General features: G+C 53.3%; 1 protein-coding gene across 1 annotated transcript; it reads right to left on the bottom strand.

Annotated features, from left to right (window-relative positions):
* Positions 1 to 3,239: 3,239 nt before the first annotated feature.
* On the bottom strand, positions 3,240 to 19,255 carry FOXRED2 (FAD dependent oxidoreductase domain containing 2). Its single transcript, XM_045872602.3, has 9 exons — positions 19,083 to 19,255; positions 18,056 to 18,604; positions 16,323 to 16,574; positions 15,911 to 16,174; positions 14,983 to 15,149; positions 12,570 to 12,735; positions 11,049 to 11,290; positions 9,506 to 9,676; positions 3,240 to 5,919 (listed from the first exon to the last, which is right to left on the bottom strand). The coding sequence occupies exons 2-9, from the start codon at positions 18,601 to 18,603 to the stop codon at positions 5,675 to 5,677; spliced, it is 2,055 nt and encodes a 684-aa protein (XP_045728558.1). The 5' UTR covers position 18,604; positions 19,083 to 19,255; the 3' UTR covers positions 3,240 to 5,674.
* Between the last annotated feature and the right edge of the window lie 1,217 nt (positions 19,256 to 20,472).

Below are 20,472 nucleotides of genomic sequence, written 5' to 3'. Positions count from 1 at the left end.
CTCATTCTCTCTCTCAAATAAATAAATAAAATCTTTAAAAAAAAATCATTTTCCTCACAGATATGAAATTTGGGTGGGGCTCTGCTGGGATAGGTCATCTCTGCCCTGCATGGGGAGCTCAGCTGGGCCTGGAGGATCTGTTTCCAAGATGGCACACCCACATGGCTACAAGTTGGTTCGGGCTATTAGCTGGAAGCTCAGCCACGTGCCTCACTTACTCTCTACACGGGCCTTCCTCCGTGTGGTGGCTGGGTTCCCAGAGAAGTAGTGGAAGTTGCCAGTCTTCTCGGGCCTTTGTCCAGAAACCAGTGTGGCTGGTTTTGGTCAAAACAGTCCCGGAAGCCACCCTAATTCAAGGCGAGGGGACAAAGACCTCACATCTTGATAGGAATCGTCATAACCTTTGTGGCCATCTTTAATGTACCATGGTGCTTCGTCGTGCAGGCTTCTGGACACTTCTCCTTTTCCTGATAGTCATCTTATTTGAAACTGAAACATAGCCAGTGTTAAGGGGGCTCATCTCATACATTTTCATGGTTGCTTTCTTTCTTTCTTTTTTTTTTTTTTTTAAATGTTTTATTTATTCATGAGAGTCAGAGAGAGAGAGGCAGAGGCAGAGGGAGAAGCAGGCTCCCCGCCTAGCAGGGAGCCCGATGCGGGACTCGATCCCAGGACCCTGGATCATGACCTGAGCCGAAGGCAGACGCTTAACCATCTGAGCCACCCAGGCGCCCCATAGTTGCTTTATTTCTAAACTACAACGAAGGGCTATAACCCACTGTAAACATTTGAAGCTAGATTGCATTATCTTTTTTTTTTTTTTTTTTCCTGGTGGTGAGACTTTTCTGCATCTAATTAATTTATAATGATTTGGGAATGACTTGAGAGACTGGTCTGAGACCGTAATATCGCCAAGAGAATGAAAAAAACAGGTGACAGATTTCTGAAACATTTTGCAATGAGCACGAAACTCGGGGCTTTCTCCAGAGGAGCAGGCAAATCAGTATGCAGAACTGAGAAAGGAGTGAGACAGGGTATTCTGCTGGTCTTTTCTTCCCTGCTTAAAAACATCTGTTACTTTTTATTTCAGGGTTGATGGATTAGTCATGTGATGTACTTGGATTAAATACTTGGGCTAAAGCCTCTCATATATTTGCTCATCAGCTTCACTTGGTGGTAGATTTACATTCGGTCTGGATGCCAGATTGAATTAAATGCTTCTTTAAAGCCTGCAGTCTGACAAAAACCTTTCCCCAGTCAGCACTTTTACTGTATTAAAAAAAATTAGCATCTGCAGGGAAATGATGCAGCCTATGGGTTTCTTTTCTAGGGAAGAATCCAATTTAGCTTTTGGGGATAATGTTGTAATTGGTCAGGGAACCGAGGATTCTAACTGAGGCTGGAGCCTGGGCGGGGGGTGGATGCTCCAGACTCCAGAGCTTTCCTCGTCCCATCTGAGTCATCCTGCCCCAACCTGAATCACAGGACGTCTGGTTGATGGAGTGGATGAATACTCTTTTTGAGGGTACGTTTTTGTGTAATCAGCAGTTTAACATTTCCCTGCCACCTGGTGGGGCCACAAACACTTTATTTCCTGTTTCTTAGGTTTGAGAATTGTGTGGTCCCTTAATTTCTTGTCAGCCAGTGTTCACAAGAAGGAAACCCATAGGTAATGTGGTTTACTTTAATGATTTAATTTTGAGAGGATGGCTCGAAGGAAGTGGATTTTCGAAGCCCCTCACCACTACAGAACTGCTGTGTGATTGTTCTCAGCAGAAGAATGGGGAGACTAGGGTAGGAATGGGGGATAGGATTATCTATCTCTTAGGGTTGTGGTGACAAATTAATGCAGGTAAGCTATTTAGTGCATGCATTAGTTATCTATTGCTGTGTAACAAAACACCCCCCCACCCCAAAATTTAGCAGCGTGAAACAACAGACATCTCAAAGTTCTGTGGATCAGGAGTCAGGGAGTGGCTGCGCTGGGTGGTTCTGTTTGGGGGCCTCTCATGAGGCTGCATTCAAGGTGGTGGCCAGCACTGCAGTCATCTAAAGGCTGGATAGGAGTAGGATCTGCTTCTAGGCTTATGCACACGGCTCTTGGCAGGTATTAGTTCCTTGCCACATGGACAAGGAACTCTCCATATGTGCCTGCATGTCTTTGCAACATGACCCGAGTGAGTGATGAGAGAACAGCCTCTTGGTGGGTGAGTGCTACGGTCTTTTTATAACCTAATCTTGAAAATGACATCCTGTCACGTCTCCTCTGTTTGCTATTAGTGAATCAATCAGTCCTGCTCTCACCCAACAAGGAGGGGAATGAGCTCCATCCAGCTCTTTGGAGGAGAAGTAGCAAAGAATTTGTGAGCCTATCTTTAAAACCACAGCACAGTCCTGGGTACATAGTAAATACGTTAGTAAATGATTAGATGTTAGGAGTAGTTTAGCAGATAAATTCACTACTTGGTGATTCACTTTTTAGACAGACTTTAGCTATACCCCCATTTTTATTTGGGGAACAAAAAGAATTTGGGGCTCTACAGCAGATTGGAGATTACACCCAGGAGACCTCCACAAAGTAAGGATTTTTGATCTTTCATTTTCTGTCTCTTGGGAGGGAAGATTCTTCCAGAGATGTCCTCTGTTGTGCTGGGTCAGTCAATCCAAAGACTGTAGGAGAGGAGCACACACCGCTTAAAAGTCCCTTCTCTGGCGGGGGGCACATCTTCCCCCTCGACACTGGGTGCAGTGTCTTCCTGACTTGGGAGAGGGACGAAACCATGGGTACCACTGGGACCGGGCAGAGCATGTCCCCTGGGAGGGCTCCCCGCTCCTCTTGCCCCCAGCAATTTTAAATCCCAAGAGCAGAGATGATTTTTTAAAAAATAAATGTATTTTTGTGTATTTTTATGTATTTCACTATGGAGTGTTACCACAAATTTGGACAAAGGAAAAGGAAAGAAAAATGCCTTCACAAACCTAATATAACTACTGTTGACGTTTTGTGAGGTGTCCTTTCCAGAGTCTCCCCCGTCTGTGGCTTTCTAGTTTTACATAGTTATAAGTAGTTCACAACTACAATCTCATGGTCTGCTTCTTTTTGCTTGGCTTTGTCACACATGTATTTTTATGGTATGGTCTGTCACCTTCTCTGAGAGGTTTTGAGAGCCGTGTAGTATTTTATTGGGTGAATGTCCCATGATTTTCTTATCCTTTTTTCCCTCATTAACTCCAATTGGTTGAGTAATAAAGATATTATTTATTTTTATGGATTGTATTCTGCTGTCACTATTTTACCCATGCTGTCTGCCTTTTAATTTTTATCCTTTTCTTTAAACGGTCACATTAGTTAAGTATGGGTGAAGGGTACCTGGCTGGCTCGGTCAGCGGAGTGCTTGATCTTGGAGTTGGGAGTTTGAGGCCCACATTGAGTATAGAGATTACTTAAAAAAAAGAGAAAAATTTCACCTGAAACTAATATCACACTGTATGTTAACTAACTGGAATTTAAATAAAAACTTAAAAAAATTAAGTAGACTGGAAATGTTAAACCTTCTTCTCTGGGAATTACCCCATCGCTTCTGAAGTTGGACAGTCCTTTTACTGTTACTCTAACACCCCCTTGTCACTTCCCGTTTCTGTATGGCTTTTAAAAGTTGCTCTGGAATTGGGGCTCCTGTGTGGCTCAGTCGGTTAGGCATCTGCCTTCGGCTCAGGTCATGATCCCAGGTCCTGGGATCGAGCCCCGCATCAGGCTCCCTGCTCCGCGGGGAGCCTGGTCTCCTCTCCCTCTGCCTGCTGCTCTGCTTAGTTGAGCTCTATCAAATAAATAAAATCTTTAAAAAAATTGCTCTGGAATTAATTCTGAAGTATGAAATAGGGATTTGAAATGAGATTTACTTTCTTTTCCAAATTACTGACCAGTTTTACAAGGAGAATACCAGGGAAGGCATCTCTAATCAGCTGAACCATGGAGCCATGCCCTATGAAACACAAACAAGGCTGGCTGAAATTTTGGTGGAATGAACAATTTGGCAGATGATGGGAGAAGCAGCAGATGTCACATAGTTAGGCGTCTGTGAATTATTTGTTGCAGCACCTTGAACTTTGATAGGCGTTCAGCTGCCGTCAGTGGCTGGTGAGGTGTGATGGGTGTAGCAGGGTTTGACATTATGGGAACAGTCCTAGGGAAAAGATTTGTTTCAAAAAAGGTCTTGGAAACGGAAGCGGTGGGGGTGAGTGAGTAATGGGGCCCAAATCTGGGTTACAAATCATCTGTAAGAAATATGGCGAACCCAACCGTCTGGGACTAGGGGATCTTTAGATGCTTCCATCCCCAGGGAAGCTCTGCCAAGTATTGTCACAGGGTAAGCACCTCCCCAGCAGGCTCGGGCTGCCAAGTGTCACTGTTCTAACTGCACACAACTAGAGGGAGAGGTGTGTGCAGACAGGCAGTGGGCCTGGTGGTTGAGGCCAAGAGGATGTTTCCAGAAAAGGGCCGTGGATCCAGAAAGCCCGTGTCCCTCGAATTCTGAGTGGATACAGGGACCCGTAAGAACCGATGAAAAAGCAATCATCTAGGGTCCTGGGCTTTGAAAAAAATCACCGTGATTATTTTCTGTACAAATGCTTTCCATGGCCTACTCCTACCTGGGACGAAAGTGCCTGATGGGAGTGTAGGAAGGGGGTGGATGCCTGGTGAGGAGGAAGCGTGAGAACAGCTAGGGCAACCAGAAAGAGGCATTGTCGTTGTCACACAAATGCAGCTAGAAATGCCTCCTTGCACACGCTGAGCCAGGTTCCCTGTACAAACAGCAGGTCAGTCCCCTCGGAAAGAATCCTCACTGTAAGCCTGGGGACAGTTTTACAAAACTTGCTCAGGCAGACCAGAGGCAAGGCATTGTTCAGGGTTTCAGAGGGCAGGAGCAGGGCAAGGGGACGGTGCCGAGGAGGAGAGAGAAGACAGAGATGCTGACGATGTAAGTCAAGGAGTGTGTCTTGGGGCGGGTGCAGCTCTGAGTCCTGCTGCTCAGGCAGAAACCCGCGCAGATAAGGTGGCTTTGCAGGAGCTGTCCCGTCTCTGCCTGGTGATAGCAGCCGGGCCTGTGATGATAAGCTGGGCTGGCCCAGCCTGGGTTCTGGAAACAGAGGTGGGGGCAGGGTGAGGCAGAGTGGCCCAGGCCTCAGGGGACCCAGACAGGGATGCCTGGCAGAAGCTTGGAGTCACCTAAGCTCTCTGAGCTGATGTCTTCATCAGAGGCGACAGTCCCACCTGCCCCAGAGGGTTGAGGATGTTAGAGCTTCGGTTTAAAGTGCCTGCCATGAACCCTTATGATGATGAGGACAGCACCACCTGTGACACGGTCGCCTGGTTCATCCGACGAGTAGACCCGAAGGAAATGGGACCGCTGGGCACTTGATGGGGACAGACCCGAGTCAGCCTGGTGCCCAGTGACAGTTCACTTGCAGACAAGCCTGGCTGTGGAAGGCGGCTCCCACCTGGCAGAGGATGCCCTTCTCGGGATCCCGCCTCTCAGGCATCCAAGGACCAGACCAGAGGGGAGACCACCGCATGGCCACCCCTCAGAGTGGCCTTGGTCACTGTGACAATCTGAGTGGTCTCTGGCAACCATGCGTCGGTGCGACAGAGGGCTGGCTGGGAGCCGCCTGGTGGTCACAGCTCCTCCTTGTTGCTGTCGAGGGGCTGGACCGGAGGCCCTGGGGCCCGAGAGCTACTTAGTGGCCCCTGGCCCTGGTCCTCACGGCGCCTGCCCACAATGGTGTAGTCCCGGAGGAGCCCGCTCTCCACTCCGTGCCGCCGGAGGGTCTCAGTCCCCACGAGCCCCTGCATTCTCAGGTACCCCTGCTGGCAGAAGGGCGGCAGCTTCTGGTGTGTTAGGGCGAACAGGAAGCAGGATTCTACACAAAAGCAAAAGCAGATGAATGAGTAAGAGAGGCATGGGGAGAGGTGCAGGAGGGAGGCCAGGGTGCCGATGCCCCGGGGCCTCACCCAGGGCCCTCCACCCCTTGAGCAGGGGAGCTGCCTTTTGTGGGGATCTCACATCTGACCTGCGTAGCCAAGGATCTCGTCCTTCCCTGAAGTTCAAAGGAGGGTGTCCTGACATTCTGGAAGAATGAGGCCCCAAATGGAAAGCAAACCACAGAAATGACTCAACTCCCAGAGATCTGGGCCCAACATGATGCTCTGCAGGGAGCCAGTCCTACTGGGAGCTCAGCCACTGAGGAGCAGACCCTCAGCCTTCTCTTCTGGAAGCTGGCCTGGCTGGGGCCGGGAGCTTGGTGGTCAGTCCTGTTTTGAGCTCAGAGCTGCCTGCATGGCTTTATTCCCTCAGCCATCTCTGGGTTGCAAATACTCTGTGCACAGCACTGTTGTGAGCCCTGTGGGGGGCGGAAAGATAACACTGGTGAACAGCAGAAAGCTGGTGCATGGGTCAAGTTGGCTCTATCAGGAAACAGCTGTGGGTATTTATTATTCAGAAATATGAAGAAACCACCAGAAGAGCCTGAAGTAGTTCCTTCCGGGACTGAGGGTGGAAGTGAGAAAAAGTCTTTTAGCTAAGTGCTTATGTAACTTTGACTTAAAAAACAGAACAGATGAAAGAGATAGGGGCTCAGTCTTCTCAGGGATTTAGAGACAGGATGGGAAGGAGCGAACGTCCAAAAACTGTCTTGAGTCTTTTATCTCAAAACACCCGGGCACGTTACAAAGGATGTTGTGAGGCCCGCGTGGGTGAACAGGCTGTAAGGAGCCACACACAGAGGTACTTCTGACTTCATTTCTGACTTCTGGCCCAGACAGCCCCTGGCAGAACAGGCCATGACAAGCCTCTCTGAGCAGGGAGGACCGCAGGTGCAGGGGGAAGGTGGGAGAGCGGCAGCAAGGTGGCCTCTTGGCAAGCACCACCTTCTGATGACATATGTCACCCCTCCTGCAGGGGCCTGGTGGGGGGCAGAGAAGCCCAGCCGAGTCCGGGGCCAGCGCTAACAGCTGCGCATCAGCTATGGGGGTGGAGGAAAGCCCACTCTGCCAGCTGGCCCTGAGTTGGGAGGACGCTTCCAAGCTGAAGGCAGGGACGCTCAGTGGCTTGTAGTGTTGAGCAGGGTCTAGGGAGTGGGAGCCAGGAGGCTCTAGGGCCTGATGATGCATTTGTGGCAGCCATAACCCAGGGCGGGACACGCTCCCTAATGGGCATGGCCATCTTTGAGTATTCCTGCAACCTCGAGAAACAGGCAGGGATGTTGTAGCTGAGATCTCTAGACCTGCACCATGTCAATTTCCCAGGCAAGCGTGCGGTCATAGCTGAGTCTGCAGAATGCTAGCACTTCAAAGTTGCTTAGCCCTGTGCTATGAATTACCTCGGAGCATCCACATATATTTAGGCGATTAGCCTACACTACTGTTTTAAGCCAGCTCTCTTAACATATGCATTTTATTTCCAAATTGACTGAGGATGTCGCCTGGGGTGACAAGGACACCTGCTCCCTAACCTGTAGGCCAGAGACTGACCATCTCGAACCTGATTTGATTTGAATAGTACCTAATATACAGCTGGTGTTCAACATATGGTTGCCGAACAGAAAAGGGTAGATATCCTAGGCAGTCAGGGGGTTTTAAAAAAGACTGAAATTTGCCCTATTTCTGTCAGTTCTCCCTCCGGATCCTCAGACTTCTCTTGTCAGAGCTACCTTCCAGTTCACCAATTCTCTCTTTGTCTCTATCTAATGTGCTACTTTATCTTTAGGTTGAGTTCCTTTTCTTTTTTAGATTTATTTACTTATTTTAGAGAAAGACAACATGTGAGCAGGGGGGAGGGGCAGAGGGAGAGAGGGAATCCCAAGCAGACTCCTTGCTGAGCGTGGAGCCTTGATGCAGGGCTCGATCCCAGGACCCTCAGATCATGACCTGAGCCAAAATCACAAGTTGAATGCTTAAGTGGCTGAGCCCCTAAGGCGCCCCTAGGTTGAGTTTCTAGTTACACATTTTTTCATTTCCAGAAGTTTTATTTGGGTCTTTCTGAATGCTGCCCAACTATATTTTTGGTAATCTCCTTTTTCATTTCCTTATATATTTTATTTTATTTTTTTTAAAGATTTTATTTATTTACTTGAGACAGAGAGAATGAGAGACAGAGAGCATGAGAGGGAGGAGGGTCAGAGGGAGAAGCAGACTCCCTGCTGAGCAGGGAGCCTGATGCGGGACTCGATCCAGGGACTCCAGGATCATGACCTGAGCCCAAGGCAGTTGCTTAACCAACTGAGCCACCCAGGCGCCCATTTCCTTATATATTTTAGACAGACTTTGTATCCTCTGTTTGTAACCATTCCAATTCCCATAGTCTTTTTGGCTTGATCCAGCAGTTTGTTGTTTCTGCTAATGCTCCCTCGTGGCAGTTTATGTCCTTTTGTGTTAAGTGCTTTTTGTTTGGGGGTGAGGGGTGGGTCCAACTCACTCGGAACTTTATCTGTGGGAACTTTTTGAGCCCTAGTTTTTTTTTAATTTATTTGAGAGCGAGAGAGAGAGTGGGAGGAGGAACAGAGGGACAAGCAGACTCTATGCTGAGCATGGAGCCCAGTGCAGGGCTGGATCCTAGGACCCTGAGATCATGACCCGAACTGAAACCAAGAGTTGGTCGCTTAACTGACGGAGCCACCCAGGCACCCCAAGCCCTAGGTTTTTTTTTTTTAAATGTATATTTGTATTTCTCTAGTTTTATTTTATTTATTTTTTAAAAGATTTTGCTTACTTGAGGAAGAGAAAGAGAGAAAGTGCACAAGAAGAGGGGAGGGGCAGAGGGAGAAGCAGATTCCAACTGAGTAGGGAGCCTGACGTGGGGCTCAATCCCAGGACCCTGGGATCGTGACCAGATGCTTAACCAACTGAGTCACCCAGGCGCCCCTTTCTCTAAAGTTTGTTTCTTCACAGAAGACTTGCATTTACTTCTGTGATTTTGACACCAGTGTGAAGTTTGGCCTCAAACTCACATGAGTGAGGCTTAGTGGTTAGAAATTCTCAGGGGAGATTTTCCCTTATTCTACCCAGAGCCAAAAGCATGAGTCTCCACCATCTCCCTCTTGAGAATGTTTTATGTCTCCTACTTGGGTCACTGAGATCTAAGCTTAAGTGAAGGTCTCTAAACAGACCTCCCACCCTGCTCCAGCCTTACCTTCCCACCCCCAAGTACTGGTCAGTTACCCAGGCTCTAAGCTACTACTGATGATTGGCAGATATCCCACGTCCAACAAGGGCTTTATGCTTTTCTTAGAGTTCCCTTTTTTTCCCTGCCAGTTCTTTAAAAATGACATTCTATTCAGCGACTTTAGGTGTGCCGTACTGGGAACGGTCTCTGTGAACATCTCATCTATCTTGTGGATAACAGAATTCTTGGGTGTGGATTCTAGATATGAATCCTGAAAACTCCACAGGGCATGGATCTATGGTCTTTTTTCAACCTTCAGCTCAGTCCCTTCTAGGAACTTAGGTTACCTGCATAGAAGCTTCGCAAATCGGTGTCCAAACAGTTCTCCAAGAAGCGCCTCAGAGGTAGGATGTGCCCCACCGGGGCGGTCCAGTCCGTCAAGAAATCTTCCACGATGTGGTGGATGGCAGTGGGCCGAGGCAGGGCCCAGTCAGCAGGGCGGAACCTCACCTCCTGCTCTGTGGGGAGGAGAGGGGGGGAGTTGTGTCAGAGCCCAGAGGCTGGGCTTCCCATCCTGGAACGGACAGCATGGTTCCCACACATCCCAGGTGCTTCCCTCGCTCCCGCGCGTTCAGCTTTCCCGACACACTCCGTGCTGAGCAGCGGCCAGCCTCTTCAATAGCCATCTGTGTGTTTGCAAGGCTGGCATGAGGAAGAGACTAGATCTGTTCCTTGTGGGATCAGAAAGCGGAACCAAGACTGATCACTCGCACTCTGGGTCTTTCCAAGGCACACAGGGACTGAGGTCCATTGTGACTTTTTCAAAACTGCTCTTTCCGTGAGGACACTCAGAGGCCCTGCATCGAAAGGGGCCTGAGAGCTCACCTAGTCCAGCTTCGCACCTGCTGTGGGCTCCCTTCTGTGGCGTCCCAGGCCGACGGCCATGAAGCCATGACTCAACCATCCTGGTACCGGGAAACTCGACTTCAGGGGCGACCCATTCCACTGTGGGACAGCTTTGACTAGTAGTTGCTTCTGATTCTGAACAGAATCCTGCGTTTCTGTCACTGATACTACCTCTGCTTGTTTTTAGAGCATCATCTTCCAAGTCACAGCCCTTCAATCTCTGAAGCAGGAGTCGTGTTCCCCGGGGGTTGGGGGGTGGGGGGTGGGGTGGGCGGGGAGGGTCATCTACTGGTAGCTACTCTGTGCCAGGTACCGTGCTGGTGTTCTGTGCCTTTTTTTTCTTAAAGATTTTTATTTATTTTTTAAGTAATCTCTGCACACAAAGTGGGGCTTGAACTCATAGCCTCAAGATCAAGAGTCACATGCCCCACCGACTGAGCCAGCCGGGCGCCCCACATTCTGTGTTATTTATGTCATTTATCCTCACACAATCCTACTGTTATCCCCATTTCTCAAATGAGGAAGCACAGGCTCAGAGCGTTCAAGTAATGGTCCCTGGCCACACAGCAAGGAAAGCACAGCCTGAGAACACTGCCTAGTTTTTCTGTGCTTTTTCAGCAGCAGGCCCATGTGGACCACTTCCAGCTCCTTTCCCCGTTCCCTCTGAGAGTCGGTCTCCAGGTCCCCTCCCCCTCCATGCTCGGCCTCCTTTGGAGACACACAGCAAGACGGTCCCTCTTACTGTGTGGCGCCTGGAGGAGGTCACGACACTCCATGTGTGGCCTGCCCAGGTCACGGTATGCGCCAGAATCTGGGAACACTGTTTCTTATTCCGGGACCTTCTGCCCCATTCGGTTTCTGGGCAGAGTCCCCCAGTGTCCTCTGTCAGCCGGGAGAGTTGTGTGAGAGGGGAGGTGTGACAGGTGAGAGACCCGCCCAGCTCCTGGAAGCCCGCGCTCGGGGGACAGTTGAGGCCCAGCTCACCGGTGGGGAGGTGCCTGTAGTAATAGATGACCGGATGGAGGAAGTTAGACTGCCAGGCATCTTCTGTGTGCCCCACAGACCGGTCATAAAAGAACACGTCCTTGTCAGGGCCAGAGAAGTTTCTGCCGTACTCCATGTTGATGACGAAGAGCCCATGCCTGGCCTTCCTTCCTGTGATGGTCTCCAGCTGGGCCAGCATCTGCATGGGGAACTCCTCCAGGTACTCAAATGCCGCGGCGTTCCTGGGCATAATGGGGGGGTGACCCTCAGTGCGGCAGCAGAGCTGAGGGGGGCGTGTGCGGGTGTGTGCACGTGTCTCTCGTACAGTGCACGGCCTCTGGTCACCCCCACGCACCTCACTTTACCATTACTGTCACAGCTGAGCCCTGGCTTCCATTGGGACAGATTCCAGAAAACTCTGAGCAACCTGAAACGTATCTGGGGCAAGAGTGACCCAGGCCGAGAGAACAGTAACAGAAAAGCCCTGGGAGGGAGTGACTGCCTTGGTGTCTTCGAGGGACAGGAAGGAGGCCCATGTGGCTGAAGGGGCCTTGGGCAGAGGGGCAGGAGAGGGGCTCGAGGGCAGGTTGAGGAGGGCTCGTATGTGCCCTGAGGGCCCCTGGAGAGTACTGAGCAGAGCTGACTGTGTGTGATTTGTGTTTTGAGAGGACCGCCAGGCCGCTGTGTGGAAAGCAGACCACAGGGCAAAGGTGAGAGGCCGCAGTTAGTTCAGGTGAGATGCTGGGCGTCTGGACCAAGGTGGCAGTACTGGGACTGGGGAGAGGCAGTCAGATTCTTGACATAATTTGCAGGTAGAGCTTACGGGGTTTATGGAGAGTCTGAATGTGGAGGATGGGAATGGAAGAGAGGAGTCAGGGTGATGGGATATCTTGCGCTGGGCACTGTGAATTCCTTGCGTGTCCCTGAACTTGATGTGTGTGGCCCTCCCCGGCTTTGGGTCAGGCTTCTCCCGCTCTGACTGAGGGATCCCCCCTGCTTCTCACCTGCCACCTGTCCTCGGAGCGCCCTCACCTGCAGCCCTTCTCCCTCCCTGCTTTGCTGGGTGTCACCTGTGATCTGCCACCTGTCACTTAATTGATAAGGAGCCAACACAGTCCTGGCCCGAGGGAGCCCATCGATCCACACTGGTGATATGCATCACTGTGGTTTACTGCTCATCCGCTTGGTGCCAACTGCGGTCTACCAGTGACCTTTACTCCTGCCTGCAAGGTGTGATTATCCCCATTGTGCCACTGAGAGAAAGGCTCAGAGAGGCTGAGGGACTTGGCCTAGGTCACCCAGGTAGAAAGTGACAGAGCTGGGATGCACACCCAGGCCTGTCTGCCTGCCTGTGGAGCCCATGGTATCGATTTCCCTGACGTTTTCCCCCAGAATCGATCTTCCCTACCCCCCCACCCCCCATGCAGGCTTCACCTTAGGAGGGAAGCACGGGGCCACTCCACACCTGGAACAGGCAGAGAAGAACTAGGACAGGGTGAATGGTGAAGCCAGGCTACTCACTCCTTTAATAGGACCACGTCGGCCAGCACACCGAACATCTGGTAGAGCCCAGAAGCCTCGTTCACGCGTCGGACGATGGAGCTGGTCAGCTGTGAGATGGGGTGCTGGGTGGAGGGCCAGGCGACGTCGTGGTGGCGATGCTCCAGCAGGCGGTGAACAGCACGCACTGAAATCAGGCCAGAGGGAGGGACAGCATGCTGCCCTTAAGATTTGATCTTTCACCACCGGACACACGTCCAGTCCCCATGGACCTCTTGGAACTCAAGGCACGGTTGCCTGTGTGGCGCCAAGAGGATGCCTTTGGAGTGGGGTCAGCGAAAGCTTCCTACTAAGGGCTGGATGGACAGTGTTCTGGGCTTCGCTGCCTGGTCGGTCACACTACTCAGTTCTGCTTCCGGGGCGAAAGCAGCCCCGGAGGGTAGCTGCAGGGATGACGGGGCCAGCTCTGGCTCCAGGCACCCACAGGACCTCTCCCAGCTGCTCTGCCAGCCCCGGACCCCATGCCTCCCTCTCACCCCGCTCCCCTGCCCACAGTTCCTCTTTCTCCCAGACCCCCAGCAGGAGACCCTTTCAGCGCCCTCTCTCCTTCACTGCCTGCATCCGAACTGTCACGGAGTCCGAGTGACCTAAGGGCAGAAAAGCGACAGCTATCCCTCTGCACAGGGTCGAGGAACACCACAGCTAGTGGAGCGTGGGGAGGGGGCCCTGACGAAAGGGGCTACCATCTCGAGAGAGCCTGGCCCATTCTGGGGAGCAGGCGAGGGCCCAGGCTGGAAAGGTGAGCTGGCCCGGGCCTGGCAGAGCTTGGAATGGCACGCCGAGGAGCTGCAGCTCTTGCAGGGGAGGTGGGGAGCTGCGGAGAGATGCTTAAGCTGTAAGCACAGGAAAGGCAAGATTTTGTTGTTTCAGGAAAAGGTGTTTCGGCGGGGACTGTGCAGCGGCTGGATGGGAAGCCAGAGAGACCTGCAGTGGTAGGAAGACCAGTCAGGAGAGACGAAGAAGCTGTGGGTCAGGATATGGAGGCGGTGGGCTGACAGATACAGCAGGGGGACAGATGGGCTGGGCGTTCGGAATAACCGTCCATGCGGTTATGGTCTGCGTCCTTCGTACTTTCTCTTCTTTTGGCTTTCCTCTGCCTTACTGAATGCTTCTGGTCTGCCCTGGGACCGGTTTCTCAGGTTGGAGCAGGAGGAGCGGGATGTGCACAGCCACACCAGCCCTCCCCCAGCAGGGCCCTCCGCTCGGCTCGTGGTGGTGACCACACAGCGGCCGGTGCCTAAACACCCAGGACTGTTGCCCCACCTGCCCGAAGCTTAGTGGTTGGCTATGAGCTTTAGGGTCAGACACGTGTGGATTCAAATTACCCTCTGCCATCCACTGGCTGGGGGACTTTCGGGAAGTTACTTAAGTTCTCTGTGCCCTAGTACCCACATATTTCAATGAAAATTACAGTTGGATTACATCAGTAATAATGGAGCGGAAATGACAGGATCTGCGGATTTCTTACTGGGGAGACACAGCTAAAGGGACAGACTCTTCCATTCCAGGGTGTGTGTGTGTGTGTGTGTATTCGATATGTGGATGTGTGTGTGTGTGTGTATTCAATATGTGGATGTCCTGGTTTACAGACAGCTAATACTCTCTCTCTGGTTTCCTTCTCTGACCACATGCATGGGACATAAAATATATCATCTGGAAATCAAACATGGCTACTTTCCCCTGCCAAACTGGAAGGACAGTAAAATGCAAAAATGAGCATTAAGCTAATGGCATCATCAAATTAAATACAGAACTGATGGGATGCAGGACGCAGGGTGCTTCTGGTGTTTGTGGCAAAATCAACTAACTGGCCCTTGTTAACACTCGCCCACCCAGCAGCCTGCCTGGAGTGCAGAACATTTATGCCCTCAGAACTGATGTAATCCAACTGTAATTTTAATTGAAATATGTGGGTACCCAAAGAATCTGTGCGTGATGCTTCGTAGCTACAAGGTTCCTAGGTATTATCTTAGTTTGTCCTTAAGACAGCCCCACGAAGGCGAAGAGTTCACCTCATTTACGCCTCTGATGCCACGCCGTCCAAGAGGCTTACGGAGAGGTCACGAAGCCTCACCTCTAGACCACCCCGCCGGGGAGGAACCCCCACGAGCATTCCTCCAGCTCTGCCTTCTTGCCAATACCTGCTGCTTGACTGGCACAGGGCTTGAGCATGTAATATGCCACCCCTAGATGTACTTGCTTTCACACCTTACCTGACGCTTTTCTAGATCTATCCCCAGCCCACGAAGACCTGTTGCCCTCTGTCCCAGACAGAATTTAAGACAATCGACTACCGACAAGCACTCCCATGAAGGCTGCTGCAGATCAGGTTATGTTTACAAAGCCTGGGGATGGTTCTCTCCGCCGGGCTCACCTGTGTATCGGAATCCATGGATGAAGCCCCCGGCAGACTTCCGGTAATCCACAGAGTGGCTGGCGGTGCCCAGCACAAAGAGGCCCCGGCTTCCTTTGGACTCATAGCTAGCTTTGACCAGCGGGTACTTCTTGCTGAGCTCACCCCCGGAAGACAGTCGGAGGGACCTGTGAGTAGAAGGGGTTGTTAATAAAATCACTGCTGTGTATGAAACGCTTACTACGTGCTCCTCACTGAGCTAAGCGTACGTACGTGCTTTATATTGCTTATTGTGTTAAAACCACACCAGGACCCTAGGAGCCGGGTATGAAGATCTCTGTTTAACAGCCGGGTATGAGGCTCAGGGTGAAGACGTGGTGGGTCAGGGACAGAGCCAGGATTTGAGCCTGACTTGAGGCTAGGCTCTGGGCTCCGACCAGGCCCGGGGGACCTGCTGGGCGGGCATCTGCTTCAGGCCCTCCAGTTTCTCCTTGTCTGCCTGCGCCTTGGCCAGGGGAAGTGAGACACTGGACGGATTCTTTGATACCAAGCCTTGCCAAGGTACCTGGGGCAGCAACATCTCAAGCAAAGCAGTCGAACTCGCAATTATAAGTGAAGTCGGCGGCTACCATTTTATGAAGCATATAGTATATGCCGAGTACTTACTCTGCCTGAGCCCCCCTTTCCCGTCTCTCGGGTGGAAGATCACGACGCAGATGAAGACCCACTGTTGCTGGTGCTCCAGGATGGAGGGCCTCTGGGCCGCCCATCCTTGTGAGGACAGCGAGCTCACGTCCTGGGCAGGGGACCCGGCAGCACCCATGTCCACTCTGACGGCGCCGTCCCGAAAGCCCTGCCGCTAGCCCACAGGGTGGTGACTCTCTGCCCCTGGGGACGTGTCAGAAGGGGTTCACGAAGTGACCCCAGCTCCACCCCTGTGTGGACTCACTCGTTGAAAATGGAGAAGTCGAAGTTCCAGCCCAGACAGCGGATGACCCGGTCGTAGGCCACACGCATGGCAAAGTTGTCGTTGTCGTCCTGGGGGAGGGTGATGGCGTCGGCACTCTGGTTGCCTTCCTCCAGGAAGAACTTCAGGGTGACGTGGAACTTGCCCTCGCGGTCCTTCACGACAGCCAGATCCGTCAGGTCAGACTCAAGCAACCCATCCAAGGACTTCAGCTGGTAGGTGTCCAGCAGGCCATTGTTGATGGCCCTGGGGCCCGAGGGGAACACCAGGAGAGAGAAAGGAGTCTGAACGGGGCACAAGGAGATTCAGAGGAAGGGGCACTTGTTCCAGTGGGGTCAGGAATGGCTCTCAAGGGGGCTGGTGGTATGGAATCCATGAGCAGCTCATAGCGTACCTGAGGTCTCCTACGTAGTGGGTGGCCCATGACAGTCGGACCCGGGAGCGGCTCAGCATGTGGATAAAGTTGGTGACACCCAAGATGTTCTCTGCTGTCTCGAAGGCAGAGTTCCCACGCCCCAGGATCAGCACATTCTGACCCTCGAAGTCCTTGGGGTCCACGGACACAGACTCGTACCCCTCCACGTATTCGGAGCCAGGGAAGTCAACCTGGTTGGGGACTGACAAACCGGTGGCCACAAAAAGCACGCTGCAGGGAAGGGACAGACGGAAGACGGCTTAGTTTCTGAGCTGGAAGACCACGACGTGAAACTCACTCCCTGCCCCTGCTGCCTGGCTGGCCCGCCTCCCCCAGGCTGCTGGCTCCTAAACAATCCACAGGAGAACATCCCTTCATTCATCCGTTTACTGACCTATCCCAAAGTATCCGAGAGACTTCACCCTTGCCCCTCCCGTGCCCACTCCAGTGGACGGTTCCCTTTACCCCGTACTGGGATGATGCCAAACACAAGAATGAGTCCAACTCTCTGAGAAGGGGACACATGAGAACTTGAACAATTCCCCTAATGTTGAACACAGCAGTTAGGCCAAGTGTGGCCCTCAGTGGTGAAAATGAAACTTGGCGGTCCACTTTCCCCTTTCTGACGGCTGGGCAGATGCAGGGGACTGCCGAGCAGGAATTCTGTCTCAGGCCCCTACCCAGTGTTTCGTGCATCATTTCATTGCCTACAGAAGCCCTGAGTTGGTGTTATTTGACCTGCTTTACAGGTGAGGAGACACAGGCCCTGTGGGCCCCTGGCCTCCCAAGCTCCTACGACAGCAGAGCCAGAATCCGAACCCGGGTGGGCGTGATTCATGCTGGTGGGCATTACTTTCCTGTTCGGGGCAGCCGGGAGCAGGCTCCCGCCGGCCCGCAGGATGGTTTGATTACAGGCGGTTTTGAAAACAGAACTGCACAGCCCGAGAAGACATCGCAGGCCCTGTGGCTCCTTGTTTTCTCACCCTTGCCCACCCAGCTGAGATCTGAATCCCTTATGCTGTTGCCCGACTGTCTAAAACGCAAGGCTCCCAAGCTGACGGAGCCCTTCTTTCCCTGGGCCTCCGGCGAAGGGCCTGAGAAGATGAACTCCGGCACTTGCCTGGAGCCAAGTGGCAGCCCCAGAGCCGGGAAGGGACAGGCAGTCTGGTGTAGCAGAAAGGGCACAGGCTTCGGGGTCAGGAAGACACAGGCTCAGGCCGTGTGACAACAGCACCAGTGACTCAACTTCTCTGGGCCTCGGCTCTTCATCTGTAAAATGAGGGTCAGGGAACTGCCCCCAGGGTCCTCGTGAGGGCTGAATCAGGGCAGTACAGTGTGTGACTCTGAGTTTGGGCCGATTACACGACATTAAGCTTTCTCCCAAGCCAAAGCTAGCTAAAACTGATTGCTGGCAGCCCTGCCTGTGGGGCCTCCCGCTCTAGTTCAGGTCTGAAACCCCACGGAGCCCATCTAACACTTGCTGGACACTTTTCCCGGAATGTCTTCTGAGGAACACTAGTTCTAGGAGATGCTCTTCAGAAAGGGCTTTGCGGGTACCTAAGCTAGACGATGCCAAATACCCAAGGTTGGTGTCACAGTGAACATGACAAATGGATAAAATGTCTAAAAAAAAAAAATTACTCTCTCATTTCTTCCCCACGTACCGCCGACCAAGGGGTGCCAGCAGGTCGGCTCTGGGATGGGTTCCTTACCCGCACCGGTGTGCGTGACCCTTCCGGTCCGTCAGGATGAAGTAATGGCCGTTCCAGGCCTGCCGGTCCTTGTGCAGAGTGACGTGGGCAATGGTCGTGTTGTACAGCACGTGGAGCCCCAGCCGGTCTGCGAAGTCGCCCAGGTAGCGCACCATGTCGCCCGCGTCGGGGAAGTAGGCGCGGGAGTAGTGTCTGAAGAGCAGCCCGGGGTCGTGGCTGAGCAGAGAGTTCCAGTCGTGGCGCAGGTTGAACTCGGCGTTGGCCTTGCCCGTGTGCCGCTTGTTGATGCTGATGAGCTTGCGGTGGCGCGGGTAGCGCGTGAAGAAGCTGCCGGGCCGCGGGGCGCGCTCGAACACCGCGTAGTCCCTCCCGGCCCGCTGCAGGAAGTAGGCCATCTGCAGGCCCGCGGGCCCGGCGCCCAGGACGCAGTAGTCCCGGTGAGGGGGCGCCGAGGTCTGGGCCGCGCGCAGGCACAGAGCCGGGTGGAGGGCGAAGGTCAGGAGTAGCCCTGGCGGGCCCCACAGCCGGGCCGCGGCCGAGAAGCCCATCCTGCGGCAGACCACGGATGTGAGGCCTGGCACCCCGGATGGCCCCTCGAGGCCCGGGGAGATGGGAGAGGGGCAGGGGCTCGCCTGGCTGCTCACCGCAATCTGAGGTCGAGCCGGGACCGGAACCCAAGGTCCTCTGAGCTCATCTGCCTGCCCCCATCCTTTCAAGCCCGGATCTGGGGCTCCCCCCAGGAAATCCGAACGCCTCCATCTCCTCCAGGGCCTCGGTTCCCAGGAGCGCCACCCCCGTTCTTACTGCCATGGTGGCACGAGGGTGGGTGTTCCCCCACTCTTCCCCTAATTTAAGGGGTGCCCAACACCCTTCCCGAGCCCTCCCCAGCTTAGACCCTCGAGGGGCCGGTCTCTTAGGCCCCGCCCCGCCTTCGAGACCGAAGGAGGTGTGGCCTCCGGGCCACGCCCCCGCCAGGTGCCCGGAGCGCCGGGCTCCTCGATCACGTGACAGGGATGGCCCAGCACACCTGCCGCCACGCGACGCAAGGCCACACTCCTGCCGGCGCGCGCTCTCCGGGGGCCGCTCCCCGCGCGTGCGCGGAGCCCACGCCTGCAGCGCCTGCCTCTCGGCACGGAGCGCGGACCTCCCAGCCGCGCTGGAGACAGCCCGCAGTCGACTGCGGCCGCGCTCGGCCCGCCAGCGCCGCGGCGGCCCCGCCCCTCCCGCCCCTCCCGCCCCTCCCGCCCGGCCAATGGCAGGGGGCGGGGTCACGTGCGCGGCGCGCGGTATGCCGGGAGGGGCGGGGCGGCCGCGGGCTCCTGGCGGCGCGGGACAGGCACGCACGTGCTGCCCGGGGGCCGGAGGGGCAGGCGCCGCTGGGGATCGGGTCGCGCTGGGGCGCAGGGCTCTTGTGTTAAAGCTGTGCCTCTCCACGTGCAGGGGAAGCACGGGAGCAGATGACTTTGGTCTTACACTCCACCATGAACGTAGCCAGACACTAGTTGGCTACCCAGTTTTGGGGGACTGGAAACCAGGTCGACGTCAGGACAAAAAAAAGCAGCTAACAGGTGTTTGCTACAGTGATGCAGTCTGTTGTTTGCTAAGTAACATGCATGACTGGCTGGCTGTCTCACCAACCAGGAGAGGTAGGCGATTCTCTTCCCCGCATTCTGTCGTCACTGGCCAAATGGAAGTTTAGCAGTGATTTGCCTGAGACCAAACGGTTAAGTGGAACCTGGAATTAGTCCCTTGCTCCGCTTATGCCAAATTATGAGCTCTTTCCAAAAAGTTTACTCGTCATGTTTTGCATTCTTGGTAATGTTGTAAACAAAGTGGCCCATGATAGGCCAGTGTAGACACAAACCCGCTGCTCATGCCCAGCAACTGGTTTGGCTGCAGCAGAGGGAACGTGAATGGCAGGAGGATGATCCTGAGCCACCGTTCAGGTGAACTGGATGATCGAGGCTGGCTTTGCACAGGTGGAATGTGGACCCTGCTTTAGATTTACAGGGGCAGAATGTATGCCATTTTGAGAGAGGTACAGGAAACTTCAAGGGGCATTAAGAAGTCCAGTGAGATGGGGCTGAGGGTTCTCATGGAAGGCAGCCATGCCTGGTGTGGAAAGAACTCGATGGTCTAACTGCATGGCTGGAGCTTCTTTTTATTAAAAATTGTCCCTGGGACCTCTAGAGAAGTCTTCCCTGACCTCTCAAACAAAGTATCCACTAAGGAGTGCCACTTACCTATTTATAGCCTGTATCTGCAATCAGAGAAAAGGTCCATAGAGCAGAAATGATCATAATTCTGGTGACCTCGGGGCTTCCTCCAGGATCTGGCATACAGCAAGCCATCAGGAAGCATTTGTTGAATAAACTGTGAAACCAGACAGGCTATGCAAAGTACCTTACCAAAAATAA

The sequence above is a fragment of the Mirounga angustirostris genome, unplaced genomic scaffold (genome assembly GCF_029215605.1).
Source record: "Mirounga angustirostris isolate CCGP_5_RB_7025 unplaced genomic scaffold, mMirAng1.0.hap1 SCAF_5, whole genome shotgun sequence".
NCBI lineage: Eukaryota > Metazoa > Chordata > Mammalia > Carnivora > Phocidae > Mirounga > Mirounga angustirostris.
The sequence above is the reverse complement of the archived record's forward strand: the minus strand, read 5'-3'. Positions and strand labels throughout refer to the sequence as shown.